The sequence below is a fragment of the Dipodomys spectabilis genome, unplaced genomic scaffold (genome assembly GCF_019054845.1).
Source record: "Dipodomys spectabilis isolate Male_0828 unplaced genomic scaffold, ASM1905484v1 ptg000297l, whole genome shotgun sequence".
NCBI lineage: Eukaryota > Metazoa > Chordata > Mammalia > Rodentia > Heteromyidae > Dipodomys > Dipodomys spectabilis.
This window is the reverse complement of record NW_024870974.1, coordinates 1,249,752-1,275,202: the sequence shown is the minus strand read 5'-3', so window position 1 is coordinate 1,275,202 and position 25,451 is coordinate 1,249,752. Positions and strand designations below refer to the sequence as shown.

Sequence of the window (25,451 nt, the reverse complement as noted above, 5' to 3'; positions counted from 1 at the left end):
GAGGTACACCCTGTATACAGCACCTTCCTTGAGAGAAAAAGCTAAGCAAGAATATGAGGCCCTGAGTTCAAACCCCAATTCAAGCACATAAGTAAATAAATAAAACAAACAGCTTTTTAAAAAAGACTCAAATAAAATGATTGAAAAGAAAAGAAAATACAGCGTGACATGAAAATGACATAGGGTTAAAATAGCCACTAAGTGATCTTTCATTGGAAGGCAGTTCATGTATTAGTGTGCTTTCTATGGTCAGCTTTGTGCCATTGGAGCAGAACTGGGACAGTTGTGCAAAGCGTTTAGTTCATGCTATGGAAGTGTAAGAAACTAATGCTGTCTTCTAAAGCTTCGGCTGTCTTTCGCCTCTAGATGTACCTGAAAAAATTCCACTTCAAGAATGCAAAAACTTCAGACTTTTGGGAATCGCTTGAAGAGGTATGGCAAAGTATATTCCTCCAAGGTTCTTTTTGGCTTACTTTTCCAACAGTTACCCAATCACTGCCTGTGCTGATTATTCTATCCTTTCTATTTGTTCATATGTAGAAATGAACTCATCTACTTTTTCTTTCCATCTCAGGCAAGTAATCTCCCGGTGAAAGAAGTCATGGACACGTGGACCAGCCAGATGGGTTATCCTGTGCTCAATGTGAATAACCTGAGAGACATCTCTCAAAAGCGCTTTCTGCTCGACTCCCACGCTGATCCTTCACAACCACCCTCCGCCCTCGGGTAAGCCTCGACCACACAGCTCAAAAGGAAAGCAGAGGTCTGGCAGGAATCATGGTCATTTGCTTGGCTCCTGCTCTTGAGTGCATGGTTGATGGATGGTAAAATAAAGACACTGTGCCTTTAAGGAACAAAAGGGTTCAAAACCAGCTAAGGGCTCTCCAATTCAAAATGTTGGACTAAACACGTCTATGTCCAGTGTTCACATGTGTCAGAGATAAGAGGAATAGAAGCACTGGAAAAACAGCAACAACAAACAAAAACCTGTCAAGTGCTGATGGCTCAGGTCTGTAATCTTTGCTAGTCAAGAAGCTGGGATCTGAGGATCATGGTTCAAAGCCAGAGTAGGCAGGAAAATCCACTGAAACTATTATCTCCAGTTAATCACCAAAAATCTAGAAGTGGAGCTGTGGCTTCAGTGGTAGTCTTGTGAGAGAAAGCCGAAAGACAGCACTTAGGCTGTGAGTTCAAGCCCCAGTACTGGCACAGGAAAACAGACAAACATTCTGTTAAAGAATATAAGTGGGTGGAATAGTACCTACCAGGAAATCCTGGAAGAAAAGCATAAGAAGGTATATAGGCACATAATAATAAGAGGTCTTTTCTTCCTAAGCAGGCTATAGGTTATGGTGAAGAATAGAAAGATCCAGATATGCAAAAATCTAGTAAACAGAGTCAGTGAGGTCTAGGATTATCAAAGCAAAGTCTTTTCTGTTGTGTAATCTGCAGGATATGTAATGTCTCTTGCAAAGGCTGTTTCAAAAACCAGATCTCCTTCTGAAGTAGTACAGAGATTACCAGCCACCAAGAGCAAGCAACTCAGTCAGGTGCTGGTGGTTCACACTTGTAATCCTAGATTCAAAGCCAACCTGAGCAGACAAGTCTGAGAGACTCTTATCTCCAGCTTACCAGGAAAAAGCTGAATGTGTAGTTTTGGCTCCAGTGGTAGGATTTCAGCCCTGACTAGCCTCAGTTCCCTGAGTGCTAGTCTAAGTACTGGCATACACACACACACACACACACACACACATCAAAGAAGAATAACCAACTTAGTGGTTTTCCCCCCTTAAATATGAATGGACAATGAAAGATCCTAGACTCATAAAAAAGACTATCAAACATCAAGTCCCATGTGAGCAAACAAATAAAGGAAGCTCAGGCTCTATAAGAAACATAGTTAAAGAACCAGAAAAGAAATTTATGAACTGTTATTCCATTAAGCAAGGCACAATGCCCTAGAGCAGGAGACAAAGAGCAAAAGGGCTCTACAAATTGTCAGAAATTAATAGAACAAGGATTAGAAGTGTGATACCAGCCTAGCAAGATTGAGGACCTGGGTTCAAACCCTAGTATTGAAATGAATGAATGAATAAATAAATAATAGGACACCTAGAAGTAAATTTATCATAGAGGTTTATCTTCTTTCTATACATACTGTGTTTTCTGATCTGAGCTGAAGTGAAAACAGACATTTAAGATTTCTTTTTGAGACCTGAACACTAAAAAGTTAAATATATATCAAAATACCAAGTAAGAGCTGGGTGCTGGTGGGTCACACATATAATGCTAGCTACTCAGGAGGCTGAGATCTGAGGATCTTGGTTCAAAGCCAGCCTGGGCAAGAAAGTCCATGAGACTCTTATATCCAGTTAACCACCAGAAAACTGGAAGTGGCACTGTGGCTCAAAGTGGGAGAGCAGACGAACTCAGAAACAGAACCCAGACCCTGAGTTCAAATCCCATAACAGACAACACAACAACAACAACAACAAAGAAAACAAGGTTTCCCCTGATAATAGAAAATAGTAAATAGCTAATGATTACACCTAGAATCCCAGAAATAAACTTACCTAATGATAAGTTTATTACCCTTCTAACACATGCATTCTCATGATGAAAACATATTTTCTTCGCATGATGATGGAACTGTCTTCTGACCACTTACAAAGTTATGTATTCCTTGACAGAAACAATAATGCATGAAAGTGTGGTGTGTGTGTGTGTGTGTGTGTGTGTGTGTGTGTGTGTGTGTGTTTGTGTGTGAAATGTTCAATGTTCTAGTACAATGTGTTATACTTTGCAGGTTATTCTGCAAAAAGCCTTGTTCTAAAGCCTCAAAGCATTTAATTGAATAATCTTGCAGTTTGATGCAAAGTTCTACATATTATTGGTTTATAAAAGTTGTGAACAATTAGGTCACTATTTTCATCATGAAAGGGCTTTGTGTTAATTATGGATTGTGTACTACACAATGGGTAGGAAAATATATTTATCTGGTTGATTTTTACTTGTGATTTCTTCTTTTTCTTTGAGTAATGAAGTTAAATTTTTCTTTTTTTTAAAACTTTTAGTTACACATGGAATATTCCAGTTAAATGGACCGAAAATAATGTATCAAGTATTGTAGTCTACAATAGGTCAGAAAAAGGAGGTAAATATTGCTAATGGTTTATTTCTTCTCTGAATTGATGCACTTCATTAAACTAATATAAGAACAAATGAAAAACAATGATAAAGCAAGAACTTACATAAATTTCAGTGAAAAGAGACCTTTTAATTTACAGATGATTCCAAATCTTTATGAAAATTTTTTCCTAACTTGAGCTATCCATTTTAATGATTTTCCACAGCTTTATATGCTCAGTTCTTGGGAGATCAATAATTCTTTCTTTCTTTTTCCTCCTTCCTTCTTTTTTCTCTTTTTCATTCTTTCTTTCTTCCTCTCACTCATTCTTTCTTCTTTTCTTTGCTTTGCTATATATCAGATATGTAAGCCATTGAGTTTCTTAATATATTATGTGACACAGTCTATGATTTAAAAATGTTTTTTATCGAATTAGGACCATCATGGTCTTCACTCATTTTCCATTTTCTTACTTTAAAAAAAAAGTAGAGCTACATCAAAACCAGGAGACATGATCCCAAACCCCCAAATTGTTGTAAAGAAGTAACCCACGAGGTAGGTTTTAGCACCAATCACAGACAAATCTTGTTTTATACTTTTTTCTTTGGGCTTGCTTTGTGTCTCAGAACATTTCTTTATGGAAAACAAGCAAGTCTCTTCTCCTCTTCATCCCAGGAGGGCTTGATCTAGGATAGCATCTGGGGTAAACTTTTTCTCTTGTTCCTCGTGGCTACATGTCTTCTTGTCTCTAAAGAATATTCTAAAACAGCAATCATGTCTGCATTCACCTTGACCCTGTCCGACTACTTTTAGCAAAGCAGCTTCATGGAGTTTGATTCCACATACCATATAGTCTGTTTGTTTAATCTTGCCAGGGTGGGAAGAAAGTCCAGGGTTTTGAGCATACCCAGCTCTTGTCTATCGCTGAGCCACACCCTCAGTCTTACAATGTACCTGTTGAAAATGGACACCCCGGTGCTGGTTTGTGTTTTTAAATCATATTCAGCGGTATGTGCAGTCATCAACACGGTCCAGTGTCTTTGTCATCTCCGAGAGTGTGCACCCCTTTCTCAACCCATAGCTTCCCAACTAGGTGGGAAGATGAGCTTGGGAGCCTCACCACTGCAGTCTAGCCCAGGCCAAAACACAGAAGTTTAGGAGACCCCATCTCAAGTGAAGAAGCCAGGCAGGAGTCATCATCCCTGGTGCAAAGGGAAGCATGAAATAGGGGGATCATAATCCAGATGTGGGCCTGGGCAAAAAGGAGATCCTAGCTCCAAATATCCAGTGCAAATAAGATAGGGAGTATGAGGTCCTGACTTCAAACCTCAGTGCTACTGTAGAAACATTAGGTAAAGAATAGGCAGGGTTACTTTAAGACAGCCAGTAAACTAGCACCTTCCTGTCCTCCTATATTACAGCCCCAGAAAAACCACTAAACTAAGCTAAGTCTCTATAGTATGGTATTTTGTGGCTGTCTTTTTGTTTTTCAATTAGCTTGATGTTTTCAAGCCTCCTGGATGCTATAGTATTAGTATTTCATCTTTTTTTTTTTTTTTTTGTCATGGGGCTTGAACTCTGGGCCTGGGCGCTGTCCCTCAGTTCTTCAGCTCAAGGCTAGCTCTCTACCACTTGAGCACAGCGCCACTTCTGGCTTTTTCTGCTTATGTGGTGCTGAGGAATCGAACCCCGGGCCTCATGTATGCGAGGCAAGCACTCTACCACTGAGCCACCTTCCCAGCCCAGTTTTATCCTTTTCAGTACCAAATTGTATTTTAGTTTATGGACACACCATACTTTAAGTACCAGTTGGTAGGTTCTTGGTTGTTCTAACCCTGCAAAATGCTGCTAGAATCATCCGTGTCCAAGCGTTATTCTGTCTACAGGAGGTTTTCATGCCACTGGTCTTTCTTTTCTTTGTAAATTCCGTTAGAAAACCGTTAGTGATTTTCAGTTTTGCTACACTTTCTCAGCTGTGCTTCTACAAAGATAACAGTCCTCTCTCAGGGTCCTTCTTAACAAGGAGAAGTATTACAATAAAATTTCCTCTTCATCATTTATGCTAACAATTCTTATAACATTGTAGTTAGCAATTATCCTAATTTTTTTCAGAAATCCCAGACCAAAGTCATTTTGTCTTAGCATTCACATATAAGTTTATGCTGTGTTTGAATATCAATCTCTATCTTTTAAGATTTCCCTTCTAACCATTTGCTTACTTGTAGGACATTTGGCAAAAGAAAATGGAGAAGACAGAGTAAAAAAGACACTTAAAAAGGTGTGCCAGCACTAGTAAAAGGCATAGTAAGAAGGTTAGGATTTCATTCAGAGATTGGAAGAGCTGTGATGACCACATATTTTCCCTGTTTGTCCCCATGTTTAACTGAAAGTTGAAGGAGGTCTTGGCAGAAACTTGATTTACTGTTTATAACTGTAAATGCATGCATCATCCATCCATCCTAACACAATTTACCCAGCGTATTCCTGGAATGGCAACCCCACACAAGCACATTTTCCAGATGACTAAGCCTTACTCAAGTGCTTCTGTAAGTGAGTTTCGAGAGTTTGTAATAAATATTGTCCTAGTATGTATGATGTATTTTTTAGGTAAGATACTTGGAATATGAATTTAATCCTTAGTTCCTTCCTTCAAACAAGCATTTATCACAACTAACTTACATGCCAGATACAGAGGTAGGTTTTGGGATATTTCACAGGGAAGAGAATGATAGCATCGTTTTTTGGGTAGACAATTGTCTTGTCATGTGTTGCTGAGTCGGCAGGCCAATACAAAAAGGTGAAGGGAACTCACGGGACAAGTATTAGCCCAGATGTGGGCTTCCTAAAGAATATGAAAGCCGAGGGCTCACCAGCTGATGATGAAGTCTAAGTAGGTGATAGAGAAAGCTAGCGCTGTATACAGAGTGTGCCTCGGAAGTGAGAATAGATAGAACTCTCCTGCTCTTTGCTTTCCTGCTGACAATATACTTAACACAATTTTTTTTTGGCAATCATTGTGGACTGATATCTCTCCTCCTTGTGGAATAATTCTTGAGAAAATGGAGCTTATTTGTGGCTGCTGTTGCTTTTCTATATCTCTGCAGACACCTCATTGTTTTGTTGAGTGAATGAGTGAACAAATGGATAAAGAAAGAGGCTTAGGTGTTCCCAGAGTTATGATGAGCTATGAGGACCAACTGCCCTTATCTGAAATTTAGGATCATGACTGGTCTTCCAGCCAGAAGAAAACTAGCTGCCTCTCTCCTACTTCAAAGTGCCTGCTCCATTTTTAGGCAATGCAATAAGTTCCTGTTTCCTGTCCGAGGCCGTCTTCGGTTCTCAGTTCAGAGCACAGATGACAAACACGTCCTGAGGGTACAGAATGGGCAACCAGCTCCTGTTACCAGTCCCGCCTCCCTGCTCTGAGCTGCTTTGTTGATTCAACAGGCAATAGAGGGATTGCCTCTCCCCAGTCTTCCCTTTACTTTCATAATGTACATGATCTTTGAAGCCTTAGGTAAGAAATTAACATGCAGTTTCTAACACTAAAAGAGGAAGGGAAACTTTGTTTTCTGGCTACTCCAATATATCCTACAAACTCTGATTTTAGACTGTAGTTACTAATAACATCTTTTAAATGTATCTCTCTCTCTCTCTTTCTGTCTCTCTCTCTCTCTTATAGGGGTGCTATGCCTGAGGCTTGAACTCAGGGCCCGAGCACTGTCCCTAACCTTTTTTGCTCAAGGCTAGTGCTCTACCTCTTGAGCCACAGCTCCACTTTTGGCTTTTTTTTTTTTTTTTTGTGGAGATAAAAGTCTAATAGACTTTCTTGCCCAGGCTGGCTTCCAAACACCATCTTCAGATCTCAGCCTCCTGAGTAGTATAGGTGTGAACCACTAGTTCCTGGCTTGGATGTCTCTTTTAAAATGAATTTATTCCTTCCCAAATCTATTTCTCCAGCATTGCTATTCCTATCGTTGCTCATTGAGAATTTATGACAAGATAAATCATTCTAATCACTTTTTCTTTCATATGGTTTATGCAGTGAGCCTCACTGACTCTTAATTCCTAGTGTTTTTACTTTATATACTGTTATTTGTTTGTTTTTTGGGGTGTGTGTTTGTGTGTGTGTGCTGCTACTAGGGCTTGAACTCAGGGCCAAGATGCTCTTTTTTGCTCAAGGCTGGTGCTCTACCACTTGAGCCACACTCCTACTTGCAGCTTTTTGCTGGCTTTTGGAGATAAGAGTCTCACAGACTTTACTATCTGGGTTGTCTTTGAACCACAATTCTTAGATCTCAGCCTCTTGAGTAGCTAGGATAGTAGGTGTGCACCCCCAGTACCTGAACTTATATTATGTTTCAAACAAAGCATTTTATTTAAGCTTAATGTACTCTCTCTTTTTCAAGTAAGTTATAAGCCATGTCGTATCCCTTGTCCTCTGTGTCCTCTGTGATCAATAAATGGGGATATATATCCTAAGAATCTTTGCTTAATGTAGGCTCGTTTGCCCCAAATGGTTTCCTGTGTATATTTTAGGCATGTCTTCAACTTTGGTATCAGGTACTCTTTGGCTATTTTCAATAGATCCTCATGTAGTAGTATATCACATTTTTGCCCTTCTTTTGCTGCTTCATAACACTTAGAAAAATTGAAGATTATTATTTAGTAATTAGGTAATCAGTCTAGTGAGAACCCAATATTTACAATGGATATTCTTATATATAACAGTAAGGAGAAATTCTAAGGTGAGGTAGAGGCTTTGGGATAACTTTTTATAACTCTTCTTTCCAAACTGTGGAGAATTTAGATCACCAAATTCTGACTGTCACAGAGACTGAGTTTGCTGAAAATATAATAGGCATAACTGAACATGCATTCTCAAAAGATGTTTGTATGGAAAAGGACTTTCTTCCAGCTTGCAAGCTTGGCTTTGTGGAATGTGTGGACTTTGATTGAGTGATTATGGATTCGGTTTTTCTGGTTCAGAAGTCTTGTTCATCAGTTCAGCCCTGGTTAACCAGGTCTTTGGGAGATTTATTCATCTAAACCAAACATACAAGAGATTAACCAAGAATGCTAATTTGTTCATTTACCCAGATAAAATACACTGGCCTAGTGAACTAGCGTACTCATGGCCAGCTAATTAGGTAACTCTTCCCACAAAGAAAGTTTACTTAGTAAGGATTAGGGAAGAGTTAAGGGAGATCAATTATTTTAAAGATGTCATCAATCTGTGATAGTCTGATAATATTATCCAGGTGAGCCTAATTATCGTATTTAGAAACTATCAATAGTGGCTCCATGCAATAAAAGCTTCTTGTTTGTTTGTGCATCGGCCCAAAGGAGGTATTCCTTGACAGGCCATCTCTCCTGGGTGGCTGTCTACCAGCTCAGAACTCAGAAGCTCCATTTTCTTTCTTCTTGTGTTTCTATTACCTGCTGGGATGTTTGAAATTCTTCATGAAACTTTTGTATCTGGGCAGAGAGAACAGGCAAAAAAAAGGGACCAGGCCTAGCAATACATCTATTGCTTTTGCCCATATATTTTTGTGGGGGTGTGCCAGTACCAGGGCTTGAAATCATAGCCTCAGGCTCTTGTTTATTTTTGTTCAAGAAAGGTACTCTGTCACTTCTGCTTTTTTGCTGCTTAATTGGAGATGACAGTCTCTCATATTTGTTTGCTTGGCCTGGCTTTGAACCAGAGCCCTTAGATCCCAGCTGCCTGAATAGTTAAGATTACAGGTGTGAGCCACCGGTCGGTGCCCAGCAGGTATTTTTTAAAAAATAATATACTGTATACTCTTTTTTTTTCTATTTTTTAAGTATCCCATAAAGAACACATGCCAGGGTTATAATCAGAAAAAAAATGGAAATGAAACATGCAGCCTTCTTTCTATGTGCTGCTAAGAACAGGCATCAGTAGTTCAGTCCGACTTCTTTACAGAACTCAACAACTCCACAGTACGTGGCTGCTGCCAGCTGTTGGGTAGTGTGAACTTGGGAAGTCCTTAACTACTGACTTCCTGGATCTCCACTTCCTTGTCTATAAAGTGAGAAAAATCACAGTAACCCTAGACAGGCTTAACTGGGCACATATAAAGCACCCCTAAAATACTACAGTGTTTGGCTGGATTGCCAGGAACTTCTCCATGCTATTTATGTTTGCCTGGCTATTTATAGAACTGGCAGCCTCGCCCCTTTCATAATCATGAAGACAGCCACCATCTGTGGAGCACAAAGCTTGTAACGAGCTGACCAATACTTTATCTATATGATCTTCTTTAATCTTGACAACAGCCCCGAGAGGGATTTTTTTAATCCCTGGGGTTCCTCCTGGTGAACAGGGACACAAGAAAGGTCAAGTGATTTAGCCCAGGTGACACAGCCAGTTGGCCACAGGGAAAGGATTTTATCCTCAGTCTGTCAGACACAAAAGTTGATGTTCTTTCTTCCATCACGTATGGCTTTATGCTTAGCGAGAGACTCTCCTCCTGATGCAAACATTCGAAGTGTTAAGGTTGCCAAAAGATTAGCTTCCTTTCAATAACTTATCCATAGGAGAATGACCCCTCCCCCCAAAAAAGATTAATATGGCACAAGTGAAGTAAAGGTTTATAATTTGTCAAGTACCTACTCTGAAAGTTCCTGAGGAAACGTATTGTCTGGTTGAAGAGTGTACTCATAGATTATATTAAAAAAAAAAAACAATAAAACAAAACTACTGTGTCCTGGATATCTTCCAGACCTTGTAAACACTTCCCAAATTTAAATCATCCTCCCCACCCCTAAACTGACTTACCGTCTTCTGTTCCCTAATAACAACACCATTATTCATCCTATCGTGCAAAGCTCTTTTCTCTCCTCTAAATGTCCCCCATCAAGTTGGGAGAAGGGCTGTGTTGATTTTACCTGTAATACAGCTATCTCTTGACTACATCAATTCCTTTCTGCTTTTATCACCTGCCCCACAGTGTAGGTCCTCACTCTTTCTTGCCTTAGATGATTACAATGGATTCTAAATTCATTATCTTGTCACTTGAATCTCCTCTAAAGTGCGTGCTACTTCCCTGCTTTTTTATTTTTATTTTTTATTCTTCTTCTAGCTGGGTGCTGGTGGCTCATGCCTGTAACCCTAGCTATTCGGGATGCTGAGATCTAAGAATTGTCCTTTGAAGCCAGTCCAGGCAGGAAAGTTCATGAGACTCTTATCTCTAATTAACCCCCCCCCACACTCACACACATAAAAAAGAAAGAAAAGAAAAAAACCACCCAGAAGTGGCACTGTGGCTCCAAGTGGTAGAGCACTAGATTGAGCAAAAGAGCTCAGAGACAGTGCTCAGGCCCTGAGTTCAAGCCCCACAATTGACCCCCCCCCAAAAAAAAATCTTTATCAGGTGTGCCATCAGGTGTGATGGCACATGCTTGCAATTCTAGCACTTGAGAGACAGAGACAGGAAGATCATGAGTTCAAGGCCAACCTGGACTGTGAAGCAATATCCTGTCTCAAAATACTTAAAAACCCTGCAGAGCTTTCTTACTTCTCATTGAAGCTCTGGTCTTCAGTTTTGGTGTCCGTTCCTATTTCCTGTCTCCTTTCCATTGTTATGACATTCAGCTATTTGAAATTCTTCAACTATACCAAGTGTTTGTACATCACCATGTAAACTGTGTATGGTCCGTACAAACAAACAAACAAAAACCTGGAAAGTATAGAAGCAATGCTCACAAACAACTGCTCATGTCAGAGAACAACTTGGATTTGAAGTGTGTGTATGTGTTACTTAAACATAAGGCTCTGTTCCTTCTGTGTTGGTGTCTGTGCATAGTACAGTCCTATGTAAATATGGAGTGCTGCTTAAGAAAGAAAATGAATTTGCTAAATCTATTGGTGCAGCAAAGCATTACCATTGTCCATTGAAATAAGGAAGCAGAAGACCTTACATACAAAGACAAATATAATAGCAAATAGGGAATGGATTAGAAATAAAGTTGTTGTGGATTCCAATTGTCTTGTAGGTCTTCTTGATATTTTCAAAGCATTGCTGACTCCCAAATCATTATTCTGCTTAGTTACAGCCATCTCCATCAACTTCAATGTTGATTTTCATAAACAAAATAGTCTTTCAAATGTTTGCGCTTTTATCCCTTCCTCTGGCTGCCCCGGTGAATATTCATTATGTAATTAATCTATTATGATTAGGAATGTGAGGCCTGAACTTTTCTGTCTTTGAGCACTATTTCCTTTTATTGAAGGATTGGCTGGCATAGAATTATTCTGCTCATTTGACAAGCTTCTGCTAGTAAGAGGTATAAGTCACAAATGACAGGATGTTTGTTGACATTACTTATTTCTTTTTCAGCTTAGTCATTCCAGTGACATTCTAAAGTTAGGCAACTAAATAAGAATTAGGCTTTGGGCTTTGGATCCAAATCAAACTTGACTCCTTGAGCTAATATTCCTTTTTCTTTTCTTTTCTTTTTCGCCCCTCTGGGTCTAATTTCTCTGTGTTTACAGTATATGCAAACATGTTTCTCATTAGTGTTTATTTACTACCGCAGGAATCACTTTGAACTCTCCTAATCCTGGTGGAAATGCTCTTCTCAAAATAAACCCAGATCATATTGGGTTTTATCGTGTAAATTATGAAGGAGAAACTTGGTTCCGGATAGCAACAGAGCTTTCTTTAAACCACAAGGTACGAGACAACATTGGTTGTGTTGTTTTATTTTTTGTGCTAAGAGGATGGTATTAATTTTTTTTCAATACACTTTGAGAGTCTTTTTTTTTTAATATGAGAGCAAGTCACTCTCCAAAGGAATCTCTAGGAAGGTTTAGCTGAGGAGGTGACTTTTACATTTGTTTTTGTGTTTATTTACTTATGGTGCTGGGAATTGCACCTAGGACTTAGCATATTCTAAGCAAGCACTCTATGCTGGACTATGCCCTCAGCCTTTATTATTTTTTGTTATATTTTATTTTTTTAAGACAAAGTCTTACTAAATGGCCCTGGATGATTATGAAGTTTCAATGCTCTTGCCTTAGCCTAAGTAGCTGGGTTTACAGGCATGTACGCCTATGTTTGACTAGGAGATGATCTTTTTGCTACGTTTTGAAAATTGGCACTCTCCTTTCCTGACCCCCCTCCCGCCCCCAGTTCCAGAAAGCATCAGCAACAGAAAATGAAGGCATTGCAAGCAGCAAAACCAATAGAGGAGGAGAAAGAAAGAGGTGATGAGCAAAACCATCTGAGCTGGAGATGATCTGACAGGGGCTTGGAGTCAGGTCAGCGAGTGTCTTAGATGGCATGGTAAAAGTGAACCACTGAAGAGCTTCCATATAGCCCCAAATCTATGCTTTCTGAGGAGAGTGGCTTAGGACTGGACAACAAGCAGGCAGAGGCTGGGTAGGGAGAGGAAGTAGGAAAGAGCTATTGAAGAAGAGAGATTTGTCTCAGGTGATCTTGGTGGCTTAAAAGGAAAGTTCAGCCAGGTGCCGATGGCTCACGCCTGTAATCCTAGCTACTAAGGAGGCTGAGATTTGAGGACTGTGGTTCAAAAACCAGCTTGGGCAGGAAAGTCCATGAGACTCATCTCCAATTAACCACCAGAAAACCAGAAGTGGTGCTGCAGCTTAAGTGGTATAGCACTTGCCTTGAGCTGAAGAGCTCAGAGAACTCTGCCCAGGCCCAGAGTTCAAGACCCAAGACTGACTAAATCTCTCTCTCTCTAATATATATAGATATAGATCTATAGATATCTCTATATATAGATTGATCTATCTATCTATCTATCTATCTATCTATCTATCTATCTATCTATCTATCTATCTATCTATCTATAGAGAGAGTTCAGTTTAATGGAGATTAGATGTGATGGGGAGAGAGAGGGAGAATTCTGTAACTTTGTGGTCACCTCGGAGGAAGGGGATGGGGAGAGAAACAGAAGGGAGAGGCTCTCTGAGGAAGACAGTGTTTATCTTGGTCTTGTTTGTGTTATGCGCAAACAGGGAGCCTGTGGGATTGAGGGATGTCCAAGGAATGAAGTTTACCAAGAGATTGAGAAGTAGAATCTAACTTTTCTGCTCATGGATATAACACTAACCCTTCACTCAAGGGTCTTTCATTAAGGATTTATTGTGTGCTAGGCCTCGAGCAAAGCAAGCTGCAAAGCAGGATAATAAAAAGAATAAAAAGTTTTTAAGAACCTGTGCTTTTGTCTCTCCTCAGGACTTTTCCTCTGCTGACCGTGCAAGTCTTATTGATGATGCTTTTGCCTTGGCGAGGTAAGTTTTGTAATGAAATTAGGTCACACTTAAAATAATGTGAGGGCTAGGTGCTGAAGGTTCTTGCCTGCCTGTAATCTTATTTACTTACTCAGGAGTCTGATATCTGAGGATTGTTGTTTGAAGCCAATCTTGTCTCCAATTAACTAGAAAAAAAAAAAAGTGGAGCTCAATAGGTAGAGCACTAGCCTTTGGCAAAAAACAGCTCAGGCAGTGCCTAGCCCTGAGTTTAAGTCCCAAGATTGGTGTGTGCATGTGCATGTGCACACACACATGTGTGCACACACACATATACATACAAACACTGTGAAGTTTCCATACATTTTTAAATTAATTACAACATGTAAGTATTAATCACTCTAGCATAAACAGCCAAGGCCAATATTTTTTTCTTGTTTTTTATTGTAAAAATACTGTACAGAGAGGTTACAGTTACATGAGTAAGGTAATGCGTACATTTCCTATGGAGAATTGTTACCTCCTCCTTTGTTTTTTCCCTACCATTCCTTCCCTCCCCACCTCCCCAATTCCTCCCTCCCCCGCCAAGTTGTAAAGTTTGTTTTCAACATAGTGTCTTGTACATCTCATTGTTACAATGGGTCAACCTGTATCCGGAATTCAGCATTTTGTTATTTCCCTTCCCCTCCCCAAGTTAGAAAATGTATATACAAGATGCAGGGCACTGACATCAAATACAATGAAAACAGGAGTTATACCGTGGGGGAAGAACATACTAGAGAAAAAAAATCACATAGTACATTTTAAATATGTTAAAAAAAAACAATAGCAAGAAAGAAAAAAACACTGTGTCCCTATCTTGGGGTTCATTTCACTTAACATCATCTTATATGGTTGTATACACATAGCTTTTGACCTTTTCTGCTTGTTCTAGACTTATACTAGTTATTCCAAGGCCAATATTTTGAGTATTTTTGTTTCCCTTGGTTCTTTTCAGAAAATTTTTAATGAATCTCCCAACCACAATACTGATTTTATTCATTTACATACACACAACACTCACCTGCCCTATTGACTTTGAGTATGGTTTATTCTTTTTCAGAGGCTTTGAGCTAAGCAGGAATGATATTTGCAAATGCTCAAAAACACAAGTAGCTCAAGTGCAGAGAACCTAGCGATCAGGAGGGCTTATTCAATCCATAGTACTGAAGGGGAAAAAGAAAAGTATGACTTCATAATTTGATGTAATAAACAGTGTGTTTTATTAGTGTGGTGAGCCCATGAAATTTTAGGACTAGAATTGCCAGATCTTGTTCAGGTCCCTGGAGATAAGAAGCATGAAACATGAGACTCTAGGATTGATCAATGCCCTGTTGAGAAATTCTGATTTAAGTACTGTTTGGGAATTTGACTTTCGATCTCATAACCTGAAGGGATCCTGAACTTAGGAAAAAATAATCAATGTAGATGGTGGGATAGTATCCACAGTACCGTTTTTTACCCTTCTTAAATCATCTAACACTAGTAATTCAACAAGTATTTATTAAATTTAAGTAGCAGCACAGGCAATTTGGTTCCTGTGGGTTTGTGGTTGCGTCATTGTAAGGTAGTGCAAGTGCTGGTCCTCTCATAAATCCTCTGTCTGGGCTGAGGATGCCTTTGATGGACCCCCATCTTTTCCACAGTGTGGGACTGTCATTATTTATTCATTGCCTGTTGTCATTTCGGTCAGAGTAGGTACCAAACTCAGCAGATGAAGGCACATGGAGACTCAAGTTGATGCTCAATAAATACTTACCCATGGCTGCTAAAACAGAGTACTAGCAACAAAGACTCTAGAGATAGAAAGCCTAGATGATATATTGGAAGTAATAAAATCTCTTTTGTCATTTTTCAAGGTAAAAATTGTAGGGTTAAAAAAAAGGCTGGCCAGGCGCCAGTGGCTCACGCCTGTAATCCTAGCTACTGAGGAGGCTGAGACCTGAGGATCACAGTTCAAAGCCAGCCCGGGCAGGAAACTCCGTGAGACTCTTATCTCCAATAAACCACCAGAAAACTGGAAGTGGCACTGTGGCTCAAGCGGTAGAGCGCTCGCCTTGAGCTGAAGAGTACAGGACAGCACCCAAGCCCAGAGTTTAAGCCCCATGACCGACCAAAAAAAAAAAAAAAAAAAAAAACAAGAGGCTTTTAGCCAGGTACTAATGGCTCACATCTGCAATCCTAATTTTTCAAGGGGCTGAGATGTAGGGATTAAAATTCAAAGCCAGCCCAGGCAGACAGATCTGAGCGACTCTTATCTTCAGTTCACCAGCAAAAGGACGGATTGGAGCTATGGTTCAAGAGGTATCAGCCTTCAGCAGAAATGCTAAATGAGAGCTCTACATCTTGATTTCAAGGCCTAACACGTGCACACACACATACTCTCTCTCATTCTCTCTCTCTCTCTCTCTCTCTCTCTCTCTCTCTCTCTCTCTCTCTCTCACACACACACACACACACACACACACACACACACACGGTTCTCTTTTATCTCTCCCTGCTCTCAGTGGGTCCATTTCTTTATAGGTAAAATGGAGATAAAGTTCTGGTGAGAAATAAATGAAGAAATGACTCTGCACCTAAAAGATTATCTGAATTGTAGAAAGTGCTCAATTAATTATATTATTAGATAAAAAAATCATCCACCATTGATTATAAGCAGCAATGGCCCATTTAAAGTGGTTCTTTTCTGGGGGTTGGAGGCATGGCTTAGGTGGCGGAGTGCCAGTCAATGAGCAAAAGCATCAAAAACAGAGTTTGAGCCTCTGTCTCAGACTGATAGATAGATATGGATATAGATATGTACAGATATATGTTATTTTGAATGTATAATCTGGATTCCCTTTGTATGATGCTTGCTAGTGAATCTTTAGGCTTAATCTCCTGGACAGAAAGTAGATTCATTATAATGGTCATTACATTACAGTATGCTATTTGGTCACTTAATAAATAACATGTCAAGGACCTTCCATGCACAAGGCACTGCTTCCATTCTGGGAAATTATGTGTGAACACAGCTGATCAACAAGCATTTTTAAAGCATCACAGATTCACTTAGAGTTTGTTTTTTTTTTTTGGTGCAAAACCCTCCAGATACACCTTGTAGCATGACCTTTTAACTAAAACTTCATGTCTTGGCCACTGAAAATGACAAAGAATTGCAAAGCCACTGTGGCTTAATTCCCTTCACCACACCCTGTAGATGGGTCATTTTGCTCGAAGATGAAGTGAACACCTCTTGGGCTGCTCTTTCCAGGGAACTGAGTGTAAAGCAAATAACTCAATGCTTTCGACTCTGTTGAAAGACTTTCTTACGTTTTCTCAGCTCTTTGGCCATGACCCTATAGAAAAAAAAAATGAGGAGCTAACGAAAGGAAGAAAGTGAAACAAATTCAAAAGACATACTGCAGGAAGTCAGGTGAGCTGTCACTTGGCCTGATTTACTTCTGCAAGGACTCAGAAAATACAGACTCCACCAAAGCCAGTAAGATCTGTGCCCAGGCCAGGCAGAAACTTGGGAGAAGATGAGGAAAAGTTGAAAGGTGTAGTTACCTGGGTAAGTGCCGGTGGTAGGGTTAGAATTTACACAGTCAGGTGTAGGTGTTCAAAGGACCTGGATGCTGTTTCTGACCTTGTGTTTGCTGAAAGTTAGCACTCTGCCACTTGAGCCACAGCTTCACTTCCGGATTTTTAGGTAGTTCAGTGAAGAAAAGTTTCACAGACTTTTCTTCCCCGGTTGGCTTCGAACCAGGGTTCTCAGATCTCAGCCTCCTAAGTAGCTAGGATTATGGGCGTGAGCCCTGGTGCCATTGATAGTTACATGCTTCATACCCCTGTGCCTTTAAGATCAATGTGAAGAGCTAGTGCTACTGTGGATACGTGACTCTTTTTTGTCAACTTAAGAAACACAAATGCATCTATCATTTTTCTAGTTCCCTCCAAACCATCTTAATTCTAATATATTCAGTCAAGTCAAATTATTGATAGTTTTGTTCTTTCCTGATTGATTTTGTTTTTAATTTTCAGTAGTCATACAAAGGAGTTTCAGTTCAACAAGCCAGATCCTGAGTACAATGCATCTTGGACATTGTCAGTCTTTCCAATGCTCTTCCTCTTCTTGTGCAATCTTATTCATTCCCCCAAGTTACATAGTTCTAGTTTTACATACATACATTGAAGATAATGACTGTGTTTGCCTACCCTTCCTCTATTCATCTGCCCCCTTCTCCTTGGCTTAAACCCCTGGTAAAACATGTCTGCAAGTGTTCATTTGACATTTCCCCCTGTCCCCCAATTCAGGCAAGGTTCAGGCCAGCCACATGCAGTGGGGGAGAGCACTCTTGATGTCTGCTTGTTTTCCTTGTTTACAATGTCTCTTTTCTTCTGCGGCTCTCCTGCTCCCTCCTCCCCCAGAGTTGAGACAGGTAGTTCAGGAAGGGAGGGAAGGCAAGAGGCAGGAGGACTCTCCCATATTGCCTCTCTTTTGATTTACTCTGAACTTGGTGGGTGTTTAGGATTTGTTTGTTTGTTTTTTTTGGGTCAGTCATGAGGCTTGAACTCTGTGCCTAGGTGCTGTCCCTCAGCTCTTCAGCTCAAGGCTAGAGCTCAACCACTTGAGCCACAGTACCACTTCTGGTTTTCTGATGGTTTATTGGAGATAAGAGCTTCATGGACTTTCCTGCCTGGGCTGGCTTTGAGCTGTGATTCTCAGATCTCAGCCTCCTGAGTAGCTAGGGTTACAGGTGTCAGCCACCAGTGCCCGGCCTTCGTGGATGTTTAATGCTGACTCTTATCCTGGGGTGGTGCTTCTCATGGGATTTTTGCCCCCATATGCATTCTGTGCTGAAGGTCTTTCTCACACCTTTCTCTGGAGGTGGCAAAGGAGACTGAGTCACCTTGATCCATAGATGTATACACAACTCCTTCGTTCCAGAATGGCTGGAGTGGCAGGTTGCCCAGACAGTGCCATGCCTTCACTCTCAAGTTGGAACACTAGCCAAGCACAGATTCACCTGTTAGGTCTCTCAGGGGATCAGCTACTAGGCTGCAGTGATAACCTGCCCCTGCCCACTCCACTGAAATCTATCTCCCCAGACTCGAGTTGAGGGGAGAGAATGGGACACCCCACCTCCACAAGCCCTATTAAAATGTCTCATCCTCCGCCAGCTCAGCTCACCCTCATACAGACTCCTGGTGGGTTATCAGTGGAGGGTCACAGAGACCAGTTTTTGTTTAGTTGCTAGAATTGAGTGGCTGAAATCAGGGTCTAGGCACTGTCCCTGAGCTTTTTTGGGGGGTGCTCTACCACTTGATCCACATCTCCTCTCCTCTTCCAGTTTTTTTTTGGGGGGACTTTCCCATCTGGGCTGCCTTTGAACCATAGTCCTCGGATCTCAGCTTCCAGTGCAGTTAAGATTACTGAGTGAGCTACCAGCACCTGGCACAAAGACTTGTTCTTCACTGTGTTAGTTCTGGAATTAGTTCTGATGGTCTTAAGTCTTGGTTTGCAATCAAGATGCGTAGTCTTAGAGAATTGCTGAAACAGACAAAGAAAGAACCTTTTCACTGAATCTTTTATCATAGGTATTTTTTCCCTCCAATACTAAAGTTTCAATTCAGAGTTTCATCTTTTCTTGTTTGGTACTTTATCACTTGAGCAATGCCTCCAGGCTGGCTTTTTGCTAGATATTTTGGAGATTAAGTCTCACAGACTGTTCCACCTGGGTTGGTTCTGAATCATGATCCTTGAGATACCAGTCTCTTGAGTAACTATGATTACAGGCTTGAGCCACCATTGCCCAGCTAATTTTATTTTCTAGTTTTCCGTCTTAATAGCTTTGATTGTGCTCTGCTGTCTACTGCCTGCCAGGAGAAGGGTGGGTAAGGGGAAGAGTCATTAGGTGAAGGGCAAATGACAATGAGACACTGTAATGGACTGCCTTAGTTCATCTAATGATCCAGGAGGAATGACAGCCAAGCAGGGTGTTAGTGGCTCATGCCTGTAATCCTAGTTACTCAGGAGGCTGAGATCTGAGGATTGCGATTCAAGGCCAGCCCAGGCAGAAAAGTCTATGAGGCTCTTATCTCCAATTAACCACCAAAAAGCCAGCAGTGGAGCTGTGGCTCACATGGTAGAGTTCTAGCCTTGAGCAAAAAAACCTCAGGACAGTGCCCAGGCACTGAGTTCAAGGTCCACTATCCACAAACAAAGAAAAAGAACAAAGAATGGCAGCCAATCATCCTTCCTCTAATATCAATTTAGAAGGGCTGTGTTGATTTTACCTGTAATACATCTCTTGAATACATCAGCTCATTTCTGCCTTTCTGCCATCGTAGACACCGAGTTGCAAATATAGACCACCCAGTAATTGTAGGCAAAGCCAAGATTCTAGGTATCCATATCAGTGTAACATTCTTTTATTTTGTTGTTTGGTTGGGTGGTTGGTCATGGGACTTGAACGCAAGGCCTAGGCACTGCCCCTGAGCTTTTCTGCTAAAGGCTAGCCCTCTAACACTTTAAGCCACAGCTCCACTTCCATTTTTCTGGTGGTTAATTGGAGATAAGAGTCTCACAGATTTTCCTGCTTGGGCTGGCATTGAACTGTGATTCTCAAATCTCAGCCTCCTGAGTAGCTAGGATTACAGGTGTGAGCCACCAGTGGCCAGCTTCAGTGTAACACTGTGTAAAGTTGTTACAGGCATTTGCAGAGGGGAGCACAGTATAATGCAGAGCTGTATATAAGACTTCTATGGCTGTCATAGGGTTATCATGAAAAGAAAAGACAAGAAGGGATAGGGAAAAGCATCAGAGATTTAGCTAATTATAAAGAAGCTGTTAGAAATGAGACATCTAGTTTAATTGGCAAGAAGCTAGACAACTGGAAAGATTTCAATGCTCCTCAACTCACCGGAGGCCTTGCTTGGACTTAGTTCCATACAGGCCTCTCTCTGAACCATTTTTATTGTCCCACGAAGGGGTCATGCTTGATGAGATCTAGGAAAACTCTCAACCACAGAGTGAACTTTCCTACCTGACAAGACCTTGCTCTTCACTCAGGCTCTTCGAAGGACTGAGTAGTTTTGTCATATTATACCCAAGAAAATAAAAATCAAACATTCATCTGAATGAGTCTCCTAACCGTTGGCAGTACCTTAACTCAAGAAAAGAAAGCAAGGATGCTCTTTGCCCTTCATCCCATTTGCATTTGATACACACTTTCTTTAAGTTGTCTTTTCCTGCCTTCCGATACTGTGGATTTTCCTAAAATGCTGTGATTTAAGTATCCCAGCTATGTAAGTATGCCACATACACCCACAGTGTCAAATGGGAGATATATGAATGAAGAGAAATCTCACCAAACCTGACCTTCAGAATTGTTCTTTGTCTATGGACTTACCGAGTTGAGGTTTGTTACCCGAGGTTGGGAAAGAATGTTGTCTTGGATCGAGTTACCCAGAAACAGAGACTGAAGTGAAGGTTCTTTAAGAGGCTTTGGAAAAGAGTAGTCTCCCAAGATGAGGAATAAGAGAGGCAGGATGGTGTAGAGAAAAATGTTGAGCAAGGTGAAGTCTCCTTGAAAGTGTAGCTTTGCGAGATTCCCTTCAGAAGCTGTAAACTGTACCAGAGAGTGAGCCTGACTTGAGGGAAGGGAATTGTTCTTTTCTATTCATGAATCAGGCAATCAGTGGGCAGGAGTGGGGATTTCATAATGTCTTAGGCAAGATAGATGGTTTTGACCAGAGTTACTTTCTGGAGCCATGAATCATCTGGGCACTGTAAAGGGATCTGGGCCAGGAACTGCAAAGTCTTTGTCCTAAAAATGGTGCCTCCCTCCCTTCCCACTCTCTCTTTCTTTTCTTTTTCCTTCCTTCCTTGCTTCCTTTCTTCCTTCCTTCCTCCTTTCCCTCTCTGTCTCTTTCTTTTCCTTCCTTCCCTCCCTCTCTCTCTTCTTTCTTTCCCTCCCTCCCTTCCCTCTCTTTCTTTTTCTTTTTCCTTCCTTCTCTTCCTTCTTCCCTCCTTCCCTTCCTTCCTCCCTCTCTCCTTTCCTTCCCCCTCCCTTCCCTCTTTCTTTTTTCTCCTTCCTTCCTTGCTTCCTCCCTCCCTCCCTCTCTCCCTCCCCTCCTTCCCTACCTCCCTCCTTTCCGTCCTTCTCTTCCTCCCTCCCTCCCTCCCTCCCCTCTTTCCTTTCTTCCTTCCTTTCTTCCTTGCTTCCTTCTTTCCTTCTTTCCTTTTTATTTTATCAGATACTATGGCTTGAACTCAGGGCCTGGGTGCTGTCCCTGAGTTTCTTTTGCTCAAGGCTGGTGCTCTACCACTTGAACCACAACTCTATTTCTGGCTTTTTGGGGATTAATTTATTGGAAATAAGAGTCTCACAGACTTTCCTACCTCTATTTCTGGCTTTTTGGGGATTAATTTATTGGAAATAAGAGTCTCACAGACTTTCCTGCCCAGGCTGACATTGAGATTTGATCCTCGGATCTCAGTCTGCTTGGTAGCTGGGATTCCACTGGCACCAGACCTAAAAGCCATTTCTTAACATGGGCATATCTGAACTACCTAGGAACTTGTAGGTAGCGTACATTCTGGACCTTACCCCCAAACTGGATGAGAAACTATGCAAGCAGGGCTAGATCATTTCTCCCATATCTATCAGGTGCTGATGACTTGTGCTCAAATCTGAGACTACTGGAGGTTCCAGATGATACTGTTGTTCTTCTGATACCAGATGCCCTTGGGTGTCATGGAAAAAACTGCAGAATGGCATTCTTTGTGGGGAATGAAATATCCATCCACTTCTTTCTCAAAGTACTATCCACAAACAATTCAGTTTCCATCCAGTATTTGGGCTCTGGAACTCAAACTTCGAGAAAAGCGATGATGCCAAAAGAGAACTATTGCATATCTGTAAGGTATATTAGGAAAAACAAGGCACCAGATAGTATATAGCATTTAGTCACAACTTTGGATCACTGGATTGCTTTCATCTGATAGATCATTCTTTTGGCTTTTGTAACCATAGCTCATTCACCTGAACCCTCTTACCTTTTAGAAATAGCCTCTCTGGTTTCTTGATAGAAGAATCTATTATTTGTCCTAAACTTTCCTGAGGCTCCTCACTAATTTTATCCCCAGAAAGATAGCTACTCTACAAATGTTGAGAAAATATTGGTTGTATATAAATGTTACATCTACTTGGGTACGAGATTCTTCAAGGGTTGTTAACAAACATTCTCAATAAAACAATCCATTTCTCAAAGGTATTTCTACTTTTATTAAAGAAGGTTGAATAATACAGAATAGAAACTCTCTGAGAAAGTGCAGGAAGTGAGATAAAAGAAAGAAAGAAATCAGCTCTGGGAAATGAAGACATGCTCTGCATTGTCTGTCCTCAGGACAAATCATATCATGTTATGTATGATTCCTACATAGTTCTCTTTTTTATTGTGAAAATACCATACAGAGGGGTTACAATTACATGGGCAAGGTAATGAGAACATTTCTTATCAAGCATTGCTGCCTCCTCCTTTGTTTCCCCTTCCCATCCCTTCCCGCCCCCTCCTCCTACATATTTCTCTGACACTAGTTTGTTCTCTAAAAATCTTAGGGGAGAAATCAAGACATGATTGCATTATTTCCCTATTTTGAAAATGGTCCCAATCAAAATAGCACACAATGATCATTTAATTATCTTAACATGTTAACATTTGTCCTAAGAGTCAAAATACACTGCTGAAAAGCAGAATTTCTATCTACTATTCCTCAAAACTATACTAAAACTAGAACTATAATAGGTTCCTGAATAGGATCTGTAATAGGTTTCTGAAATTCCTTCAAAGAAGGCTAAAGTTAGGCTCCTTAAGCATTAGAATGTCAATAGTATCTTCAAACTTTCTGAAAGGGAAAATAGTTTTGATTGTGAAGAGTATTGGGAAATGTCTGAGAAAGGAGCTATTACAAAGAGAAACATAATCTTAATTTTAATGTTTTAAGCACTTATGATTCACCAATACTGTGACCAATGCTTTCTTTTTATGTACAATTAAATAATTTCAACATAACACACTACAATGATATATTGAAAGTGTATGTTATACTATTTGTATATGATAATTGTATATTAATTTATGAGCTTAACTTTTAAAAATTATTATTCCTCACTTAACTATTGTAGCAAACTGGCTTTTGTGTCATCTAAAGTTTTGCTACAGTGACTTTTCAAATGTATATCTTATTCTATCTCTCTCATTACAAATGACTACATTATTTTACTTTGTACTAATGTAGCCTTTTGAACAATCTGTTAGGATTGTTAGTTCTTTCAATTGAATGGAAACTAAACTCTGTCTTTTTTAATTCATTGTGCACTTTTTTCTTTCTCAGAGCTCAGCATCTAGATTACAAGTTGGCTCTCAACTTGACCAGGTATCTTCAAAAGGAAGAGGACTTTTTACCCTGGCAGAGGGCCATCTCAGCAGTTACCTACATCATTAGCATGTTTGAAGATGATAGAGAGCTTTATCCAGTGATTGAGGTGATGTGAATGCTAAAATGGTATCATGTTTAGAAATAGGGTGACCTTGGAGTGAATTTGTTCCTGGGGAACCCAATGCATATTTTCCCATCAAATGAAAGCAAAAGAAAAGTACAGTGATTAATTAGACTAATGAGGGCAGAAAGCCTGTCTTTTCTCTTTCATTTGAAATGAATCAGTATTTGTAGTTCAACCTGCTGCACAAAAGTATGTATTTCAGCATTAGAAGGAATCCAATTATTAATGTTTTCTTGAAAGGTTCTGACTAGAACCTATCTTAAATGGCTTTTATCTCTGTTACCAAAATACAATATTTTCTCATTGTTACTGCTGGTATTTCTACACCAGGATTTTATTAACAGATGGTAATTCTTCATACCTTTTCTTTGCTTTGTGGTTTATGTAGCACTTTGACAAGGATGCTCGTAATTTTAAACAAATTCTGGCTATAAAATCTCTAGCTTAGTCAGGTGGCAGCGGCCCATGTCTGTAATCCTAACTACACAGGAAGCTGAGATGTAAAGATTGTGGTTCAAACACAGCCCCTGCTGGAAAGCCCATGATAGTCTTCTCTACAATTAATCACCAAAAATAAAGCCAGAAGCAGAAGTGTGGATCAAATGGTAGAATGCTAGCCTTGAACTGAAAAGTTAAAGCTTAGGCCCTGAGCCCTGTCCCTTAGCTTTTCTGTTCAAGGCTGGCACTCTTCTACTTGAGTCACTCCTCCTTTTCCAGCTTTTTTGCTGGTTAACTGGACTTTTATCTGCAAGATATCTCTTGGACTTTTATCTGCAGATCTCAGCCTCCTATGTAGCTAGGATTACAGGCCTGAGCCACCAGTGTCCAACTTGGATGGAAAGGTTACATCAAGGCTGCAGATGACCCTAATGGGAGAGGGATAAGGACTAAATGGTTCCTCATGCTCCACCATCCTTCTGTTTCAGGAATACTTCCGAAGTCAAGTGAAGCCCATTGCCGACAGTCTGACATGGGAAGATACCGGCAGCCACATCACTAAGTTATTTTTCACCTTTTTTACTTCTCACTCCATTTTTTTAAAAAATATTTTTAAGTAGTTGTACAATGGGGTTTCAGTTCAACACGTCAATTTGTGAGTACAATGCATCTCAATCAGTGTCAGCCCTTCTATCCACCATCTACATCCACCATCTCTCCCAACGCCACCCGTCCCCCAACATTTCTCTTTCCATGTACGTTGAACATTATAACTACATTTGCCCACCATTCTTCTCTCCCTGTGTCTACCCTCCCTCCCCTCCATTTCACCCCTCCATCCCCCTAACACACCTTCCAGCTTCCTGATACTCATGTTGTGATACCGTAAGTTAGTTTTCAAAGGAGTTACACCATTGGAATTCACCCCTACATAAACCACTTCACTTATGTTGGTTGGGTCCAGCTACACATGATCTTTATACGGTTATGTCTATCTGTATAATTTAGATCTAACTTGTAATATATGAGAAAACATGTATTCTCTTGTCTT

The 25,451-nt window shown here is 40.4% G+C and overlaps 1 protein-coding gene across 1 annotated transcript in view; it reads left to right on the top strand.

Annotated features, from left to right (window-relative positions):
• The window catches only part of LOC122127057 (glutamyl aminopeptidase), an 82,840-nt gene that overhangs the window by 44,369 nt on the left and 13,020 nt on the right, over positions 1 to 25,451 (top strand). The window contains exons 9-15 of the mRNA XM_042701567.1: positions 367 to 432; positions 575 to 726; positions 3,075 to 3,154; positions 11,690 to 11,826; positions 13,357 to 13,412; positions 23,794 to 23,944; positions 24,889 to 24,962. Coding sequence (XP_042557501.1) covers positions 367 to 432; positions 575 to 726; positions 3,075 to 3,154; positions 11,690 to 11,826; positions 13,357 to 13,412; positions 23,794 to 23,944; positions 24,889 to 24,962 — 716 coding nt within the window. The remainder of the gene's footprint in view (positions 1 to 366; positions 433 to 574; positions 727 to 3,074; positions 3,155 to 11,689; positions 11,827 to 13,356; positions 13,413 to 23,793; positions 23,945 to 24,888; positions 24,963 to 25,451) is intronic.